The sequence below is a fragment of the Gymnogyps californianus genome, chromosome 1 (genome assembly GCF_018139145.2).
Source record: "Gymnogyps californianus isolate 813 chromosome 1, ASM1813914v2, whole genome shotgun sequence".
NCBI lineage: Eukaryota > Metazoa > Chordata > Aves > Accipitriformes > Cathartidae > Gymnogyps > Gymnogyps californianus.
In genome coordinates, this window is record NC_059471.1 from 133,580,917 (window position 1) to 133,601,980 (window position 21,064).

The 21,064-nt window shown below is 40.1% G+C and overlaps 1 protein-coding gene across 1 annotated transcript in view; it reads left to right on the forward strand.

The window, feature by feature from the left end:
• The window catches only part of PRMT8 (protein arginine methyltransferase 8), a 71,138-nt gene that overhangs the window by 36,375 nt on the left and 13,699 nt on the right, over positions 1–21,064 (forward strand). Inside the window, exons 3-7 of the mRNA XM_050911277.1 lie at positions 976–1,161; positions 7,264–7,419; positions 13,411–13,474; positions 17,030–17,172; positions 17,563–17,650. Coding sequence (XP_050767234.1) covers positions 976–1,161; positions 7,264–7,419; positions 13,411–13,474; positions 17,030–17,172; positions 17,563–17,650 — 637 coding nt within the window. The remainder of the gene's footprint in view (positions 1–975; positions 1,162–7,263; positions 7,420–13,410; positions 13,475–17,029; positions 17,173–17,562; positions 17,651–21,064) is intronic.

The window sequence follows — 21,064 nt, forward strand, 5'->3', positions numbered from 1 at the left end:
AACATATGAAGTTGTTGACCCATAATTTGCAGGTGACTTAGTGCATATGTGAAGCTGTAGCGTCTTGCTCAGTCTTTCTCAGTTTTCAGCATTTTTCTTCATGTCAAGGATGAAAAGTGTAGATATACTTATGGACCAGACCATGGTCTGTGTCTCATGTTTGTGAAATATTCTGTCTTCTCTCTTAGATGCTACAAGTGTCAAATCTGAGTCAAGGGGGTGTGAGCATTCTGGCTCTATTGAAATGTTGGTGTTGGAGATGCAATACTCAAGGAAAAATTAAGTGCAGTGAGCCAGAGGGCGTTGGTAACACATAACTCCTGCATTTCCCAACGACAGGAAACTAACTTAAGGGATCACATATTCCACACAGCTCCCTACAGTGCTATCTGGACATGCTGAGAGACTTTCAGATAGTGTCAGGGACTTTGAGATATTGTGAGCATTCTCAGACCTACCTCATCAATACAGCCAGGCACATTATCTGACAATTAAGAATTTATTGTGAATCCCGTCCTTCTTGTTGGCAATACTGTGTTCAGAATCCTTTGATTATGAGCTCTTCTTTGCAGGGGAACTATTTATTTATTACAACTTACCTCCCAACAAAGCTGTGGCACTTTGACAGAAAAAGACACTAAAGGAGAAAACCTATCTCTCAACTGCCTTGTGTCAATGTTTGGAGTCACCCACTTCAGTCAACACCAATAATTTACCATTGCTTTGCACTGATGTAGGTATCTGCAGAGGAACATCAAGGAAAAAGCCATTAAGGAAACTTTCCAAGACAGACCAAATAAGTTAGAGAGTCAGGAACAGAAGGCAGCCTAAATTTCACTTATGATACCCCAGGTGTATCTTTGGTACTTTGGTCTTACTATCTCCTAGCTAGTTACAATAATATCACTATGCTAGACAGAAAGAGAAATGTTTTCTTTTAATGATGCCTCTTAACAATATTCCATGTTCTCCCAGGTTTGCCCCAGCCCAGCCCAGCCTCCTCAGCCTACTGTTGTTCCAAAGCCAGTTCAATCTGTCATACATGTCCCATTGCAACCAAGCTGCCCAGGCCGAGGGAAGATGGCAAAGCTCATCAATCCAGAAGAGATGACATCCAGGGATTATTATTTTGATTCCTATGCTCACTTTGGAATTCATGAGGTAATAGTTAATTTTATTTCAGCAATTATTACATAATAATAATATAAAAAATAATAATAATAATGTTTTCTTTGATTTATTAGTTATTTATCCCCCTCCCACTTGCTCATGATTATATTCCTCTGCTTTTCCTCAGAATATTGTATAATCTGGTTAAGTGCCAAAGATATCACCCACTTCTCTAGAGACCTGTACTCAAAACCTCTGTCCCACTTAGATCCTTGCATATGAGTTCTCCACAGAGCTTATATTAGCTATCTGTACAGTGGTGATCTTCACAAGTGCATCAATTTAGTGCATTTATGAGGGCTGCAAACTAACCCAACCATACATGGCAACTACCTTAGTGCTAAGTTAGTTAGGTCTTTTGTTCTCTTGCATATTTGAGCACAGATGCCAGCAGAACAGCTACTCAACTGACATGAGAAGCCAAGTAATTTCTTGACTCCTGGCATGTTACTTGAATGCACAGGCTGCATTAATGGGAACATATAGCCCAATAGCCTCCAGTAAATACACTCCTGGAAAGAATTCAAAATACACAGTGGACCATATTTACTATCAAAAAGTTGACTGTAGACTAATTCTAAAGAAGACACTAATATCTTATATTTACGTGACCCAAGAGGATGGAAACTTAAAGACTAGGATGCAAAAAGGCCAACAATGTGAAATCAGTGGCACTTTTCACAAACCACATCGCAAACAGCATCTATTTCCATTACTCTAGTAATTGTTTGTGGGGCATATACATAAACAGATTTCTATCTGCCAGTTACATCTTGCCAGTGTAGCATTCAGAAGTTCAATCCAAGAATGGAAGAAGATAGAGGAACAATTGAGTGGGAAGGAGACCTAAGAGAAATATTGAAGACACATCAGAGACCTCAAATCAGATTGAGCTCCTGATGGAAGGATGCAGCTCTGTAGTTCTCAGGGAGTGCAGGGAGTACCTGGGGCGTCTTGCTGAGGCTGGGAAGTGGGAGGTTGCCTCCTTGCCTGCAGGAGGTGTGCACTGGTAGAGGATCTGTGTCAACAAGTAAAGGAGCTGCTAGAGGAGGTTGGCAGACTTTACAGCATCAGGGACATGAGGAAGAGACTGACTGGATCTTCTCCAAGATCCTGAAGGTACAAGAGCCTAAATCCCCAACAGTACTGAAAGGAGGGGCAGTCAGAGTCTGTACTTATCAGGTTTGGAAGTGGAGAATCGTCTGATGGTGAAGGCTGGAAACTTGTGACTTCTGGCAACAGGACAAAGGCTCCTGATCCACCTGCAGATCTCTAGCCACAGAATAGGTTCAGTGCCTTCATTGTAGATGAGGGGCAGGAAGTTCTGTCCAATGAAGCATCAGAGCCAGCTGGCCCTGAGTCATGCAGAAGCATTGGGAGGAAGCAACAAGTGATAGTAGTGGAAGGCTCTCTCCTGCAGGGGACAGGACCTGCTGTCTAGGCGTTTGGATCTGCGACATTGTGGAGAGGCTGCTGACATTTGTCCAGCCCTTAGACCAGCCTTGGATTACTACTGCTGCTCTTCCACATGAGCACCAATGAGACCTGGAGCATATCAAGTGTGACTACACAGCTCTTAGGATGATAATCAACAGCAAGGTGTGCCAGGTGTTTTTTTGCCTCAGTTCTAACAGTACAAATAAAGACTTGAGGAGAAGTGCTCCTGCAGGTCCACAACTGGTTGTGCAGCTGGTGTCAATGACAAGTTTTCAGCTTTTATGTCTATGGGACTCTCTTTGAGGATTGAGGTCTGCTAGAAAGAGATGGAATCCACCTGACAAATCAGGCCAAAAGTGTCTTTGCCAACAAGTTGGCCAACCTGGTGAGGAGACCTTTAAGCTAAGAATGGTAGAGGAAAGAGATGATGACCCACAGTCACATGGGGAAGTGGTGGATTGAGTCAGTAAGCAAAAGATGCAGAGTGGTGTGGACAAGACCTCATAATCAGTCAATAAAACAGAGCAGAAGGGGCCCACCCCAAGTGTAAGCACACAAAAAAAGGAAGTACCAAGAGGCAGCACTATGGAGGAAGGTCTCATACCTTTTCTGGAAAATCAACATGACAGAGAGCCTCTCTGAAGTGCCTGTACACTAATACATGTAGCCTGGGAAATGAAGAGGAGGACTTAGAGGTCAGTGTGTAGTTGCATGGCTGCAGTCTCACAGAGATCAAAGAGATGCTGTGAGATTGCCCACACGACTGGAATGCCACAATAGCTGGATACAGGCTCTTTAGGAGGGACAGACTGGGAAGGTGAGAAGGGAGACAGAGCAGCTGAATGCATGGAATCATGTCCACTATGGGACAGGTGATGTTCCAGCTGAGAGCTTATGGGTCAGGATTAAATGGCAGACCAATATGGTTGACATTGTTGTGGGTGTCTGCTACAGACCACCTAAGCAGGAAGAAGAAGTAGATGAGGTCTTCTTGAGATAACTGAAAGAAGTCTCATGTCTGCATGAGACATGCGTCTGATTTCTGGTCCACAGAAGACATTAATCACCCCAACATCTGCTGAAAGGCCACAGAACAGGACATAAGCAATCCAGGGCATTTTTGTAGTGCATGATGATAAATTCCTGGCACAGATGACCTAAATCAATGGCGGGGGGGTGGGGGGGGTGGGGATGGTGCTCTGCTGGTCCTGATACTTACTAAAAAGAATGAACCAGCTGGAGATGTGATGGTCAGGACAGACTTGGCTACAGTGACCATGAGACGGTGAAGTTCAGGATCCTGAGAGCATGGATGCTCTCTCAAGATCCATGCTTTTTGTCTTGTTGACAACCCTGCGTTTCAGGAAAGCAGTCTTCATCCTTTTCAGGGATCTGCTTGGAAAAATCTCATGGGAGATGGTCCTGCAGAGAAAAGGGGTCTAGGAAAACTGGTTGATTTTCAAGACTCACCTCCTCCAAGAACGGTCCATCCTAACATGCAGAAAGTCAAGCAGCGGTGGCAGGAGGCCTGCATGAATGAACAAGAAGCTCCTGACAAAATTCAAACAAAAAAAGCAGCATACAAGAGGTAGAAGAAGGGTCAGGTGACCCAGAAGTAATTTCAGGGTGAGGGTTAGGAAAGCTAAGTTGCATCTGGACATGAATTTGGCAAGGGATGGGAAGGGTAACAAAACAGGGTTTCTTTAGGTGTATTAACAGCAAAATGAAAACTTGGGGAAAGGTGGGACTGTTGCTGAATGAGGCAGGGTATCTGGTGATAAAGGACATGGAAAATTACTTCTTCAGTTCTGATTACTTCTTCTTTACTGATAAGACTTGCCTTCAGGAATCCCAGGTCCCTAAGATGAGTGGCAAAGTCTAGAATGAGGAAGACACCCTCAACAGAGAAGGATCACTTAAATTGGACATACATAAGTCTATGGGACCTGATGCGCTGTCTCCACCAGGGCTGAAGGAGCTGGTTGATGTCATGGGCACAAACTGAACTGGAAAAAAATATTCTTTACTGGGAGGTTGGTAAAATGCTGGCTATGGAGCCTCCATCCTTGGACATATTTAAAACCTGATTGGACAAGGCTCTGAAAAACCTGTTCATGTTATTTGTGCCTCTTATTCTTTAATTGGTTACCACTGAGAAGAGTCTGTGTCTGCCTTCTTTCCTCCCCCACTCGACGGATATTTGTACATATTGATAGGATCCCCTCGAGCCTTCTCTTCTCCAGGCTGAACAATCCTAGCTCTCTCAATCTCTCCTCACATGTCAGATTCTCCAATCCCTTAATCTTCTTCATGGGCCTTCACTGGTTCTGCTCCAACATCTCTTGTCCTGGGGAACCCAGAGCTGGACACAGGACTCCAGATGTGGTCTCACCAGTGTTGAACTACCTCCCTTGACCTGCTGGTGATGCTTTTTTTAGTGCAGCCCAAAATGCTGCAAGGGCACGTTGCTGGCTCATGTTCAAACTGCTGTCCACTAGGTTCCCAAGGTGATTTTTGGCAAACAGTGCTTTCCAGACAGCCAGTCCTCAGCTATGCTGTGCATGAGGTTATTCCTCCCCATGTGCAGGACTGTCGTGGTTTAAGCCCAGGTGGCAACTAAGCACCATGCAACTGCTCGCTCACTCCTACCCCCACGGTGGGACAGGGAGGAGAATCGGAAGAAAAAGGTAAAACCTCGTGGGTTGAGATAAGGACAGTTTAATAGGACAACACAAGGAGAGAAGAAATAATAATAAAAATAATACTAATAAAAGAATATATAAAGCGAGTGATGCACAAGGCAATGCAATTGCTCACCACCCAGAACCCGATGCTCAACCCGTTCCCAAGTCGCAATCCCTCTTCCCCCCCGGCCAGCTCCCCCAGTTATATACTGAGCATGACGTCATATGGTATCGAATATTCCCCTTGGCTAATTCGGGTCAGCTGTCCTGGCTGTGCCCCCTCCCAGCTTCTGGTGAAAATTAACTCTATCCCAGCCGAACGCAGGACAAGGACTTTGCATTTTCCTTTGTTGACTTTCTTGAGACTCCTGTCAGTTCTTTCTTCAGCTTGTTGAGGTCCCTCTGATTTGCAGCACAACCATCTGGTGAATCAACCACTCCTCCCACTTTTCTATCAACTGCAAACTTGCTGAGACTGCACTTTGTCCGATCATCCAGGTTATTATTGAAGGTATCCAACAGTATTGGCACCAGTATTGACTCCTGGGAGGACACCACTAGTGACTGGCCTCCAGATGGACTTTGTGCTGCTGATCACAACACCTTGAGAGCAGCAGTTCAGTTGGTTTTCAGTCCAATTCACTGTCCATTTATGTAGTCCATATTTCATCAGTTTTTCAGTGAGGATGTTATGGGAAACAGTGTTGAAAGTCTTGCTAAAACCAAGATAAACAAGCATCCACTCCTCTTCCCTCATTCACAGAGCCCATTATTTCACCATAGAAAACTATCAGGTGGTCAGTCATCTCCAAATCCATGCTGAACACTCCCAATCACCTTCTTGTCCTTAATATGTTTAGAAAGAGTTTCTGTGAGGGTGTGCTCCATCACCTTTCCAATGTTGTTGGACTGTTCTTCTGCCTCTTTGCCTGATACCAAACCATGCTTTATGATGATAAAAATAGCCTTTTATTCATCTACAGTTATTAAGTACATGTAGTGTCCTGCCAAGACAGGTAAGTGAGCAGCTGACAATGTAACAATCCAGTGCAGTAGTACTTCAGACTGCTGGGCAGTGAACTGGTTCTTTTTATCCTGAAATTCAAAAATTCATTTGCCTACTTGCTTAAACTACAAAATGATGGCAGTAGTATAAGCAAAAGTTCAGCCTTCTAGAGCTAACAACAGAAACATTTTGAGAAAATTAAAGTGTGCATTGAATGGCCTACACTTGTCTTAAAAATAGCACTTGGATCTTGACCTCGGTGCTCTTTGTTGATGTAGTTTGACTGATATATGCACATTTGAGAGCAAGATGTCAATGGAATGAAATGCATGTACTGCTGCTATCAATGAAGCAAAAATCAGCACCTAACAATGACAACTTAAAATAGTGACATAGTGGTCTAGGTTATACATTAATATCTTCTGGAAACTGGTCATATAAATGAGTGAACAGAAGAGCAGTAAGGGAGTACCATACAGCACAGTATCTCTAAGCTCTGCTGTGGACTTCCTGCATCACTTGGGCAAGGCTATCAAGACTGCTGTCTTCTAATGGTTTATGGAACGATTTCTTTTGTGTTTAAAGAAGAACCTTAGAAAGTCCCTCTGCTGAGGCTCTAGGTTGTGCATGATTTAGGAGAAAAGGAAAGCTTGGATTTCTGTATGGCTTCTGTCTATGCCTAAAGCAGTGCTGTGGTTAGACTACATTCTGGTTGTCAATTGTAACAGTGAAGTAATGTTTAAAGAAATAAAATTGTGCAAAGGACATCATGCTGCTTCTTAATAATTCAGTTCTAAGTAGCTAGCATTTTACAGTTGCTTTGATGTGTGCACCCCAAAGTACTTGAAAAACTCTTCAGCTTGTGTGTTAATAATGCGTAAATTATAATGAGGGAATGCATTCAGCAGCAGTGCTGAACGCATATAAGCACTTCAAATAATAATACAATGCTTTTTTTCATCACAGGAAATGTTAAAGGATGAAGTGCGCACATTAACCTATAGAAACTCAATGTATCACAATAAACATGTTTTTAAAGATAAGCTTGTCCTTGATGTTGGAAGTGGCACAGGAATCCTCTCCATGTTTGCTGCAAAGGCAGGAGCCAAGAAGGTATATGGGGTAAGAAGACTTTCTCTCATATTTTTAGTTTGTTTGTGCATTTTCATAGAATCATAGAATGGTTTCGGTTGGAAGGGACCTTCAAAGATCATCTAGTTCCAACCCCCCTGCCATGGGCAGGGACACCTTCTGCTAGACCAGGTTGCTCAAAGCCCCATCCAACCTGGCCTTGAACACTTCCAGGGATAGGGCATCCACAGCCTCTCTGAGCAACCTGTTCCAGTACCTCACCACCCTCACGGTAAAGAATTTCTTCCTTACATCTAATCTAAATCTACTCTCTTTCAGTTTAAAGCCATTACCCCTTGTCCTATCACTACATGCCTGAGAATTTGGCTTGGTGATTTGCCTTTTCTTACTTGTCTTGGTTTGAAATTCTTCTCTCCAAGCTCTTGTATGTCTTGATTTACAGTGACTTCAGTGGCGTTCTGTTGCTTTCTATGACTTGCAGTAGTGTCATTTTCCAAATCGAGATATAATGTCTTTTCTTGTGTGGAATCTTTGGTGATCTGGTACATATCCACATTTCTTCTTGTTTGCAAAAAAATGTTAAAGGGACTCACTCCTACTCAGAGAGGTCAAAGGAACTATCTTGCTTTTTTAAATTCTTAAGTTCTGCAACTTTGTAGTCTTGGAAACAAATTTCTTTAATATGCTTTTCCCTGTACATTACAACTCAGCAAGTCATGCAAGAAAGCATGTGCATGTTTTCTGTGCCAACAATAACGCTTTTCAGAGGCAGAAGAGAATGATTACCTTAAATACATTGAACTTTAGGAGCATGAATGTGCAGTTCTCTGCAGAGAAGTCATTAAAAAGAGCATAGATTTGCTTCCTAAATATATTCAGAGTTATTTGTACTAACTCTAAAATGACAAATACAATTTCTTTTTGCTTTGGATTTCTGTTTGCCCTGCAGACACAACACAACATAGAAAAGGGGAACTAGATTCTCTTTCTCTGTGTACTTCTTTGACAAAATTGTTTACTAAAACTTACTTGGCTACATCTGTGCATTTGAAAACACTGATGTCACTGAGTATCTAAACTGTGTGTCTTTATTACTGGTAATGATACATGAAATACAAGGACTCCTGTTCAATTCTCAGGCTTATATTTTCAAAATGCAATGTTAATTCTGAGGGCCTCATCTGAGTATCAGACTAGAGCATGGAAATATACATAGCTGAAATCAGAAGGTGCTGGCAAAAGTTCTGGAGTTTAAGCATGAGGCTTAATATACAGAATTGGCAGCTAGAATGTATTTCTTGTAAACCAAGTACACAATTTATTATCTCAAAGCCTCAGGGAGAATAAACCTGTAGCCTTCTCTGATGCAGGAATGCAGGTCTCACGCAAGGATGTTGCAGTGCTGTAAAAGTATAAGCACATACAAAATGATGATGCTGTGTTCCCACGTTCCTATCTCCCAGATCCCTGGCCATATGGTCTTCCTCCCTCCCTTGTGCTGGCACTGGGGATCTGATTCTACAGTGAGCCAGCTCACTGGCAGAAAATTCACCCAGTAAAAGAAAAGTAAATACTTTTCCACAGGTTTGTTGTTGGGTTTTTGGTTTTTTTTTTGCTTTGGACTTCTTTACGGTTCAGGCTGTACCTCAGGCATTTATAAAGCTTAGTGGCACACCAGTGTCAGCTGACACATGGACTGTTCAGCACTGAAGCTGAGGGGTGCGCTATCCAGGAAACTTAGCTCTCAAACGAACTCACTTAAGTGTGAAACTCCTCTGCTACGGCCTAAGAGTTTCAACCTTCTTGTCACATGAGCTACCTCACCATGAACCCTGTCACACAACAAGCTGCGGAGTTGTATTTGTGTTGGAAAAGCAGATATTTCAGACATCTGGCAATGGCAATCTTACAGTCAAATTCAGACTTTATGGTCCTATTGGCAAAGAGTGCCAATGGAAACTGCGAGTGTTCCTTTTAAAAAGCAAACATTTGCCATGAGTTATTACATGGAGCTTAGATATTCCAGTTTCTTCTCTACAGTTAGATGTGATTTTCTGTTGACAAATGCAGAGTGTTGGTTTTCTGACTACAGTGCCTCTGAAATCACTCTCCTCTTTCTCACTCTTTCCTTTCTTAAGGTTCAAATTCATCCACTACCCTGTCTGGTTCTTCTTATCCCCTTTTACTCACTGTTGGAATTTATTCCTTGCCACTACCTCAGCCAACTGCTAGAATCATCTCTGGGTCTTCAAGAGGTGTAAATCATAGAATCACTGACTTATAGAAAGATTTAGTTTAGAAGACCTCTGGAAGTATCTAATCCAACCTCCTGCTCAAAGTAGACTTAGTTTAAAGCTGTATCAAGGCCTTGTCCAGTCCAATTTGGAAAATCTCCAAGGGTGGAGACTCTCAATCCTCTCTCAGCACCTATTCCAGTGCTACAATCAGCAGGAATTTCCCTTGCTGCAGCTCATGATTACTGACTTTTGTCCTGTCACTGTGCACTTCAGAGAAGGGTTTGACTTTGTTTTCTCTGCAAGCACTTTTTAGATAGTTGAAGATAGCTATTGGATTGGGGGGATCTCTTCTAGAAGCTGAACAGAACCAGCTCCCTCAGTTTTTCTTCTTTCTTCATGTGCTCTGACCCCTAACTGTTGTGGGAGAATAACAGTAGATCGTGCAATGATCTTCATCTAACTGGGGAGCTGTTGTAAGACATGTAGAGATAGGATTGGCATGTGGCTGTTGGTGCTTGGGAGGGGTGAGTGAGGGACAGAAAAATACATTCAATTATCCCCTGAAACCTTGGTTCATCTGCTGCATTTAATCATACAAAATTCAGGACAATCACTGCAGTAGAACTATTTGAATTCTATGGTATTTTCAGAAAAACAAGACAGTGTAGGTAAGAAGGAGTTAAACAGACACATAAAATGAAGGCACATGTCAGATGTTAGCTGATTTGGATAAAAAGGTGGTGATGAGGACACAGCCCAGGGGAAAAGGAAATCTGGAAATGTGGTGACTGTTTCACAAAAAGGCCCCAGTAAAAGAGGAGACATTCACAGCATTAGATTGAAGACTGAGAAGTAAAATGAAAGTAGAGATGAATATACACACAGAACTAGATACAGCTGAAGAAACTCAAGGGTCCATACTGGGACCACTACTATTTATATCTTCATTAATGACATAGATAGTGGGATTGAGTTCACCCTCAGCAAGTTTGAAGATGACACAAAGCTGAGTGGTGCAGTTGATATACTTGAGGGAAGGAATGCCATCCAGAGGGACCTTGACAGGCTTGAGAAATAGACCAGTCTGAAACTCATGAAGTTCAAAAAGGCCAAGTGCAAGGTCCTTTACTTGAATCAGGGCAATCCCCAATGTCAGTACAGACTGGGTGATGAACTGATTGAGAGCAGCCCTGCAGAGAAGGACTTGGGGATACTGGTGGATGGAAAATTGGATATGAGCCAGCAGGGCGTGCTTACAGGTCAGAAAGCCAATTGTATCCCGAGCTGCATAAAAAGAAGCATGGCCAGAACGTTGAGAAAGGTGATACTCTCCCTCTACTCTGCTCTGGTGAGACGTCACCTGGAGTACTGCCTCCAGCTCTGGGGTCCCCAGTACAAGAAAGACATGGACCTTTTCAAGCGGGTCCAGAGGAGGGCCACAAAAATGATCAGAGGGCTGGAACACCTCTCCTATGAAGAAAGGCTGAGAGAGTTGAGGTTGTTCAGCCTGGAGAAGAGAAGGCTCCGGGGAGACCTTATTGCAGACTTTCAATATATAAAGGGAGCTTGTAAGAAAGACAGAGAAAGACTTTTTACCAGGGCCTATCCTGATAGGAAAAGGGGCAATGGTTTTAAACTGAAAGAGGGTAGATTTAGATTGGATATAAGAAAGAAATTTTTTACGATGGAGGTGATGAGACACCGGAACAGGATGCCTAGAGAAGTTGTGGATGCGCCATCATTGAAGTGTTCAAGGTCAGGTTGGATGGGGCTTTGAACCTGATCTAGTGAAAGATGTCCCTGCCCATGGCAGGGGTGTTGGACTAGATGATCTTTGAAGGTCCCTTCCAACCCAAACCATTCTATGATTCTATGATTGTAAACTGAGGTACAGACATACTTTATTGGAACACACAGTTTTCGTAAAATCGGGCAGATTTGAGCAGATCACTGACTTGAAAGAGAACTGGGGAAAAACCTGACAACACTGAATTTTTTTCCTATTTCTTCACCTACAGAATTCAGTATTTTCTTTTTCTGAAATGAGTTGCTATTTAAAATAAAATTGTACCACAGTACAGAGTCCAAGTCAAAATAGAGAGAAACAGCTTTAGCCACCCTAAACCAAGTTTATTTTCTGAAATATATATTCCTTCCTGGAACATTTGAGTGGGGTTTTTTTATTATTTTGCTTCTTTGAGAATGAAGCTGATTTTTGGAAACTCCTAGTCATTCATGGAACAGAACTTTTTATTTCTTTGCATCTTTTCCTTTAGAAACGTTGGAAAGCCACCTCCAAACACCTACATACCCATGCTTTATTTAAAAATCATCCAAAACAAGCAGAAAGAATAGGCAATGGAATTGAAAATGCCAGACAGATGTGAATAGAGACAGGAAAACTGAGTATAATGGCTATAAGTATAGACAAGGCATATAGTCTATACAGTTTACAATGAGGGAATAAGAAGCTGGATGGAGAAAAAGGAACAAGTTTTCCCCAAGGGATTTCTTCCTTGGACTCTCTGGACTGGCACTGTGGTGCTCCCTTCTACATGCCAGTTTTGGTTTATATTCAGGCCATTGAGTCAGACATCTTAAGGAGTGGTTTACATCCACAGGCAAGCTAAGTAGAATCAATGCTCATGTTCCCATGGGGACAGGGATTGATATTATGACTGCTATTATGTCTAGTTGTTTCATGGTCTATATAAAAAGAATAAGGGATTTGTGTGTCGTTCCATCTGCTGTCCTGCCATCTGTGAGTGCCATCACAGAGGTCAAGCACAGTTTGGCTTTTAGAGGTTAAATGGAATTCACTGGACATACTAAACACCTCACTAGAGGTAATGTAATTCTATTTGACATTCCTATAGGGGAATTAGAGGGACAAGGATTATACAAAGGCAGTTATTATTGGCAGTTTAATGTCAAATTTGGAAGAGGTAAATTAGGAACTGATTTGGTGACTACCAGCAACTTTGGCCCTCATGATTTTAAAAGGGCACAAAACCCAGAGAGATTCATGGAATGCAGTATATCTCTCAAAGATATCAAAGGTCATTGCAAACATGAGCTTTTATGCTAGAACTCAGATTTTAACAAATTTAAGGGCAAATCTAAAACTAGAAGGTACTTTGTAATTCCTTTCCTAGTAAAAGCAGAGAACTGGTCATAGCAAAAGACATGCAGATCTGGATGTTTTTGTAAATACAATAATTTCAGTCATTTCTTATGTGTAAAATGTCTGTATTCTTTTTTGATAGCATGCATTGCCAAAGATGATAGATTTTTCATGGAGAAAATTAATTGCTTCTTGACACAGATCAGTATTGGCATAGTTTGAATTTTAACATTATTCACAGTTTGAATGTATTTTGTTTTAAAATATGTGAGGAAATGTAGCACCATGCTAATTCATTCCCTTCAGCAGAATTTTCTGGGGGAGGAGACAATATTCTGAAGTAGCAGGAATATATTAAATAATATGATTAATAAATTATGTAATTTTGTAGTTAGGAGCTCTTTTTTCCCCATTTCAACAGTTTTAAAAACAATCTTTTCTATATGAGCCAGTTTAACTCAAACACAGACTGCAGTTTAAATATTAAGATATCATTGGTCATGATCCTGCCCACACAGGTTTGATTTACTTTTTATGAATGGTTACATGCTCTGTAGAGTCTTTGCTGCCTTCAGTAGATTTTGTTTTTATTCATATAGCTGAGATCTCTAACACATAATTACTCTTCCTCTTGTTTTTCTTTTTTTCTTGTTTTCCTAGATTGAATGCTCAAGTATATCTGACTACTCAGAAAAAATTATCAAGGCCAACCACTTGGACAACAGTAAGGCATATAAAAAAATATTTTCTTCAGGAGAAAGAGAAGATAACTGTTTCACTTTTTCTGATTAATTTATGTTGTGTGGTTTATATGTAAATTGTAGTTTTGCATAATTTACTTATGTAAATACAAAACTAAACACCTCATTCTAGGCACTACAACAATTCCTCACGGGAGAAGTTGCTTCTACATTTACTTCTAGGCTTACAGACAACAGAAGCAAATAGGACTTATCAGCGGGCAGTTTGATTTAGTAAAGCAGACAGAAGGCTGAACTTTTCAAATTAATTCTGCCATTTGAATTCCACCTTATCTCTTTAATAGAATCCACACACACAGACACTTTTACATTCAAATTGAAATAAGGTTCAAAGCAAAAAGTATTCCATATCAATACAGATTTTTCACTAAGAGTTTCTTCTGACTTCCAACTTTAAAAAAAGTATTTTTTTTAAACATATTGAAACACACACACACAAATAAAAATGTTCAATTCTCAGAATAACAGTATCACAGAAAACATTGTTTTTCCTTCAAAAGGAATCTTGAAATTTCCAGGGATATGGAAACACTTCAATTAAAAAAAATACTAAAAATACCCCCAACCTACTGAAAACCCTTAACAAAAAAATAATCTCCAACAAGCTCTATTTCATGTCTTCAGTCCTCCTCCAAATCACTGCACACAAGATATCTTTGTAACAACCTAAAAAATCAGGCTTTTTTTAACTGAGGCTGTGAGAGAGTTCTGGTTTAAAAGTGCTCTTTGTGAAGAGCTTGCCTTTGCTGCAGAGCAGCACAGGTCATAGCTGGCTAGACTGTATCATTTGCCCCTGCTTTTAGCTGTGTCTGCACTGGTGCTGTGCTAGCACATGTGCAGGAATAGATTTCTGTTCTGGTTTAGATCTGCTTTAATTTTTATTGCTGTCACTGGCAGCTTCTGACTAACACGGAGCTATTTGGGAGGAGAATTTATTGTACAGCATGTGTATTCAAGTGGTGTGGTGTGAAACAGCAGTGACGTGGGATATAAGAGGCCAGCCAGTGTATGCAGCTTTTGGTTCAGAAAAAGAAGGAAGCAAAGGACCAGAAGATACTCTTCTCCACAGTAGGGGTAAGGCACTAAAACAATGAGGTGTTGACCTCAGCTTGGTTATCCTGCATTTTTGGTGCAGAGCCTGTATATTCCCAGAATGGCCTTTCATCAAATAGCTACACAAACAGCGTACCACAAATCAATTCATGTTTGGATTTCCAGCAACAGGAATTGTGTGTGAAGGGACCATTGTCAGAATAAATAAGAAGGATCCAGTGTGCTCCAGAGGTTGCAGAAGGTATTCATCTCTGTTTCTTCCTCCTGCTTCTCCAAGGAGCAAGTCCTTGGAAAACTGTGGAGGAAGAAGCGGAGACCCCTCCCCTTTGGCAGGAGACTTGCCTGGACAGGTTCGGCAGTCTGTCTGACTGCAGTTTGGTCTCCAATATAACAAATTACACAACTGAACTAAAATTTACATTTACACACTTTACACTGACCCACATTCACTTTTATTTTAATGCAACCAGGTACAGAGCCAAAGGATCTTGTTGCTCACGGAAATTTTTCTTTTTTTCCCCCTAATTGTTTAGAGAAATGCAGAGTCAGCAAAAGGGGCTGAACCAAGAGAAAACCCACTGTTTCCAGAACAGATACAATACAGCTGGGGACAGCACAATCTGTTCCCACATGGTGCCTTATGAAGATGTTTCATCAAAGTGAAGGGAGGTGGGAGGAACTTGTGCTGCTGCTGCTGCTTACACTGTGACCGTTCTAGGTATAAACAGAGGGCTTCAAAGTCTGCAGGTGTGTCACTCTGGCAGCTGTCAACAGTGCTTAAATTCACTCCAAAAGAATTGTGGCAGTGAAAGTTCTCAGGAGAAAAGAGAACTAAAGAGAACTCGTGGCTGGAACTTATAGACATGAAGAGTCTTCAGTATAACAACAGATGAACTATTGAGCTACTAACTGTGAAAGGAAGGAGTTTAAAGAATGGGAAGGAGAAGAGAACTCTGCTCTTTTCCAATCAGGTTGCTCTTACCAGCTGATACTTTGTGTCACCAGTCTGAATCAGAGTGCTCCCAACTTCTTAGGGGGCCAGTCTGGATTAAAAGTTTGCTATGCAAATAAAGTGGCCACATCTGGTTAGAGTAATACTAGTACTGCATGTATTTTGGAAAGACGAAACCTCATTTTCCCTGGACTGAGTTCTAAAAATCACTCAACTCACACTTCCACTCTTAAACAGCTAACCTCGTTCTAGCTAAATGAAAGTACCTTCATCTTCCTCAAACTGAATGTTGACCACTTTCATCAATAAAAATTGCCATCATTAAAAATTGCCAGTTATTAAGAGTAATACAGTAATCTTATCAATTAATAATGGAAAGTAAAATATTCCCTACTCATTTTATTCCTGAATTTCAAGTGCATGAGTTACCTTGTCAAGGAAGTATCCAGAACCATAAGACTTTACCCACTGCAACAAACAATATAAATAGCAGACAAACCCAAGCTGAAAATTATGGACGAGCATTTAATTTTCCTTTTGAAAAATATCTGTTCTAGTATCAACCAGTTCTATTAATTGCTTGTTGATTTGCTTTTGTAGTGCACACCCAGTCTCCTGTAAGTAGTATACAGTATTGCCAGTAATTTAATGTGCTGTGTTGTGATAGTGTCTCTGAGGATCTGGTGTTCTACTACATCAAACTTCTAGCAACCTTTTTAATTTCCTTGAAACTAATTTGGTGAAAAAATGCCTGACACCAATGTTTTCCAGCAGTCACTTTAGATAACTGTGGAAAGTTATGCAAGTTTACACCAGATAGAAAATTCAGAGTGAGAATACCAGTATGTTATAAGAGATTCAATCATGAAGCAGAAAGGAATGAAAAATTATTTTTTATGAGAGAACCATGTTTGTACAAACTTTCTTGTTTGTATACTGTCAGGCTAGATCTGACTTTCTCAGTTGAGTCAGCTCCCCAGAATTCATGGAAGAAATAAGCTTTAGTTTCCTCATTGTGAAGCCAGTATAATATGTTTGAAAATCAGATGAGAATTAGGTCCTAGTTCCACAAATCTCTGATATCTCAGTGATGAGATCATGTATGTGTAACCCTGCAGGGATGTTTAAAGGATTCTAGGTGGATTCTTTGCATTACTTGGTCAATGATCTAGAAATCTTCCAAATTCCAAAGGCATGTAAAATGAGATCATGCAGGTAACCAGGTAAGGCCTGTTTTTCTGTTGCTTTTTATATATGGGTTTTATTTGGCCTGGGTTTTGGGTTTGGGTTTGGTTTTTTTTCCTTTTATACTGATACTAAAACATCTGCTTATTATACTTACTGCAAGTAGTTTTAAAATAGTGTAAAATCCATTGAGTCGCATGGAGTCCCCCTTATCTACAGGCATTCAAGAAGAGAATCATATCGAAAAGGTCAGCCTGACATGCACCAGTAAGGAACTTAGTCAGGTGTTTTATTATGTGAAACATATTTCTTTGGATTCTTTTTTCAGTAATCACAATATTTAAAGGTAAAGTGGAAGAAGTTGAGTTACCTGTGGATAAAGTAGACATCATCATCAGCGAGTGGATGGGTTACTGTCTGTTCTATGAGTCAATGTTAAACACAGTCATCTTCGCACGAGACAAGTGGCTGGTAGGTGCTCTGCATGTCAAACTCCTTGCTGGAGCTATCATCCTTTATTTTCTGACTACAAGCCTTCCCTCTCCTACTGTCACCATAACAAGACACAGTCACATCTCCAAGTGCCATTTCTTAGGCTTTAACAAAAAGATTAATGAAGGGAATCTCAGTGAAAGAGCTTTGCTTTTGATTAACTGCTGGTGAAATTCATAGAGACACTATCTAATGACATTGCTACAGGCTGCAAGAGTTGCTGAGATTAAAGCTGATGTGACAATCTGAAGGAAAACAATAAAGGCATGCAAGGGGTGCTTGTCTGGTTTTTGTATGTGCAGTTCAAAATGTGATGTCTTTGTCAGGTGAATAGATTACGAGATCCATTTCCCCACAATTCATCAACAGAAACCTGGAGGGCTAATGTTTCCAGACCGAGCTGCTTTGTACGTGGTAGCAATTGAAGACAGACAGTACAAGGACTTCAAAATTCACTGTGAGTAAATGCCTAACATTAACACTTTTCTATGGTTATTTCCTTAAAATATTTGATTCATAGTGGCCTGCTGTAATCTCTGCACTGGCAAAGTTTTGCAAAAGCCAAGAAATCACGCTGACCAGGTCAGAATTCCAATATAAATATGAACACTGAGAAAACTCTAGTCTGGTGATAAATTCAAGAAACTGGCAGTAATTTAAAGTGCACGAAGGAAAGATGCATGAATAAATTGATGTAGACCTTGCTTAGAGCTATATTGATACCTCTACCTCTATTTTAAAATGTGGATTTTAGGAGATTTAGTTTTGTTGTTGTTGTGATACATACCTCATCCCACATAACTGCCATTAAAATTGGTAATATTATTTTGCCATCCAGGTGCTGGTTTTTGTTTTTAAAATCACAAGAACAGAAAAATTAATAAGATGCAAATGAATTGTAAATGTTAAGAAATAAGCCTAGAAAAAATGATATCTCACTAATAAGCTTGTCAAGAAGAAAAAACATGTAGTGCTTTTTTAACTTTTTAAAACACTTTATGTGAGAATTCTTAAATTAAAAATAAGGATCAGAAATTTCTATTTTACGTAGATGTGAAAAAAAGTTCTAGAAACTTTTTTGTTTTACTTCATAGATGCACAAAATTGACTTGTCCTTTACATTTAATTTTTTTTTTCCCTTGAAGTTTCATTGAATAACTGGTGCTGTTAGTGACCTCTACAGGTCACCTAGTCCAGCCTCCTGCTCAAAGCAGGCTTTCACAGTTAAAGCAGGTCACTCAGGGCCCTGCCCTGCAGTCAAGAGATGGGGATTCCATACCTTCTCTGGGCACCTGTTCAAATGCTGAAACACCCTCAGGAGTAAACGTGTTTCTGAATATCCAGTCAGAATTTTCCTTGCTGAAACTTGCCTTCATTGTCCCTTGTCACCTGAAGAGAATCTGACTTTTTCTTTGTTTCTGTAGCAGCAGATAGATTAGGTCCCACCATTAGCCTTTGCTGTCCCAGGCTAAGCAAACCCAGTTTTCTTGGACACTCCTCATATCTTAGCATGTCGTTCACTTTCATCACCACAAGGTCATACTACTGGTTCATGTCCCCCAGGTCACCCAAGTTCAGATTTATTTGGTCATAATAGTTTTGATGAAATGAGTAAGTTCTACATTACTTCACTCTTCTTTTCTTTTTTTATTTTTTACTTTTTTGGCTTTTATTTATTTTTCAGATCTGGTCAATTTCACTTAAAGGCATTTTCCATTAGGGGGAAAAAAAAAATCACGAAATTCCCAAGCAGTTTTATTAATGAAGGATACATGCAAAAGCTTGGGTAAAATTAGTGGGTTCAGTCAACCTTTAAATGGAAATGCCTAAGTCCTCATTCCTTGCCTCTCAGCTCCTCTCAGAAAAGAAAGTTTGGTGTTTCTGTAATCAAATTCAGTGCCAATACACAGAACTGCCAATGTGTCAAAACTGCCGTTTTGGGTCAAAAGCAAGCCCAGTGCAGTGGGGCAATGACAAGAAGTCTGTGTAGGTGCCAGGGAGAATTATATCTACTCCTCAAGCACAGTCTAGATTTTTCTCCTCAGTTATGTGATGACCTTGACAGCTAAATTCCTTACAAAATTTACAGATTCAAAAGGATGTATGAGGCATCCATTCTGTAAAGGAATCAAAGCCATTTTGGCCTAAAAAAATCCCTTATGCCATCTTTCACCTTGCTTTTGAACCCCTTCCTTTCTAGGCCTTGAGCCTTTTTCTTTTCTCACAGACAGTACACCTGTTTTCGACTCGTTTATTTTTTCATCATTAAAAAAAAAAAAAGTTTCGGGTTCTTTTTCTCTTCTAAAATGTTGTTTTCCTTTAAGACACTTTCTTTTCTGATTTCACTTCCCCCCTCACTTTTTATACCTCTGTGTCTTCTTCAGTTATTTCCATCTCACTACCTATCTGCACCACCATCTTGTCTCTCCTTTCAGTTTATAAATCCTTGATGGTGTTGCCTTACATTTCAATTTTTCATCTTCCTTTTTTCTCTGTTAAGGTGGATAGAGTCTTGCCTTCATATGAGATGCAGGGCTGAGCATTTCAAAGGGCGCTCATGAACCATCATATTGATTAAGAAATAATGCAATATGAAGTTTCTAAAAAAATCTGACTTCTGATTTCTCAAACTTCATTAACACCACAGAGTACTACTATAGTCAATTGCTCTCATTTCCTGCAAAATGTAAAACATATAATTTTATCTTTTAACTCCTGTGACCGGTCTCTGTCTAATACAGACTGTGGCATATATTTCAAAGGCATCCCATGTAGGCTGAAGTACATCAAGTGATGGAGGCCCCAACAACACTGTTAATAAATTGTTCCTTCAGGGTTTCCTAGTTAATCTTTTCTGAGTAACCACGTAAAAACATATGGCTTCTATAAATATAATCTGAAGTTCCCACATGCTCATGATGCCTGAAATGGAACTTTTGATCACCAGCTCCCCTGAAATATTGAGAAACTCACAGCCCAATAAAGAGATAACATATCAAAGAACTGTTCATGTCCAGATTTGTTCCAATTTAGAAATATGCAGATTTTTTCCTCATACTACATTTTCAAACATAATCCTCTGGTAATATCAGTAGCTCAAATGCTATGCTCTGAAAAAACAAGACATTTCAAACATGCTCACTATTGCTGTTTGTCAGTTTACCTTGCTTGTGTTCAAACAATTTTTTAAAAAGTTCACAGTATTCAGTTTAGACTTTCAGATAGAGCACTGAATGGACCTTGACTCATATGACTCATAAGACTAAGATTTCACTTTTTTGGAGGTTTTTGTTTTCATTTTGTTAAGCAATCTTAAAAGTAAAGCCATTGTACTTTTCAATGTTTCAATTATTTCTTTTTGTTCAAGAAAAAAAGAAAAAAGAAAAAAAACCTCAACAAGATAAGAAGCATTTATCGGAACAATCAGAAGAACAGTTCAAATATAGAAGATCAGCATGGCTTTTAAATCTTTTAGAAAGTGGACAGTTTGCTTTTTTTGTCATGATGTACATGCAGATTAAAATTTGGATGCCCCAAATATTGAAACACACCTGTAATTCTGCTCCTGTCAGTAATTCACTTGCTGAAACTAAGACTACTTAAGTAATTAAAAGAGCATGGAAACTGCTGATTGAATAGCAACCTATAAAAAGAGGAAATATTAACCAGAATGGATAGGAAAGGATAGAATAACCTTAGCAGCTATTCCCAAGTCTCAACCTGACAAATTGTATGATTTTGGGCAACACTCTCAAATGTCTAAAGCCATGAAAATCATCAACAAATCTCATATAACACAGTTTTGGGGACACCAAAAAACAAGGGCCACTTGTTCAAAAATGTACGTTGAGGGGTTATTTGGCCACAACTG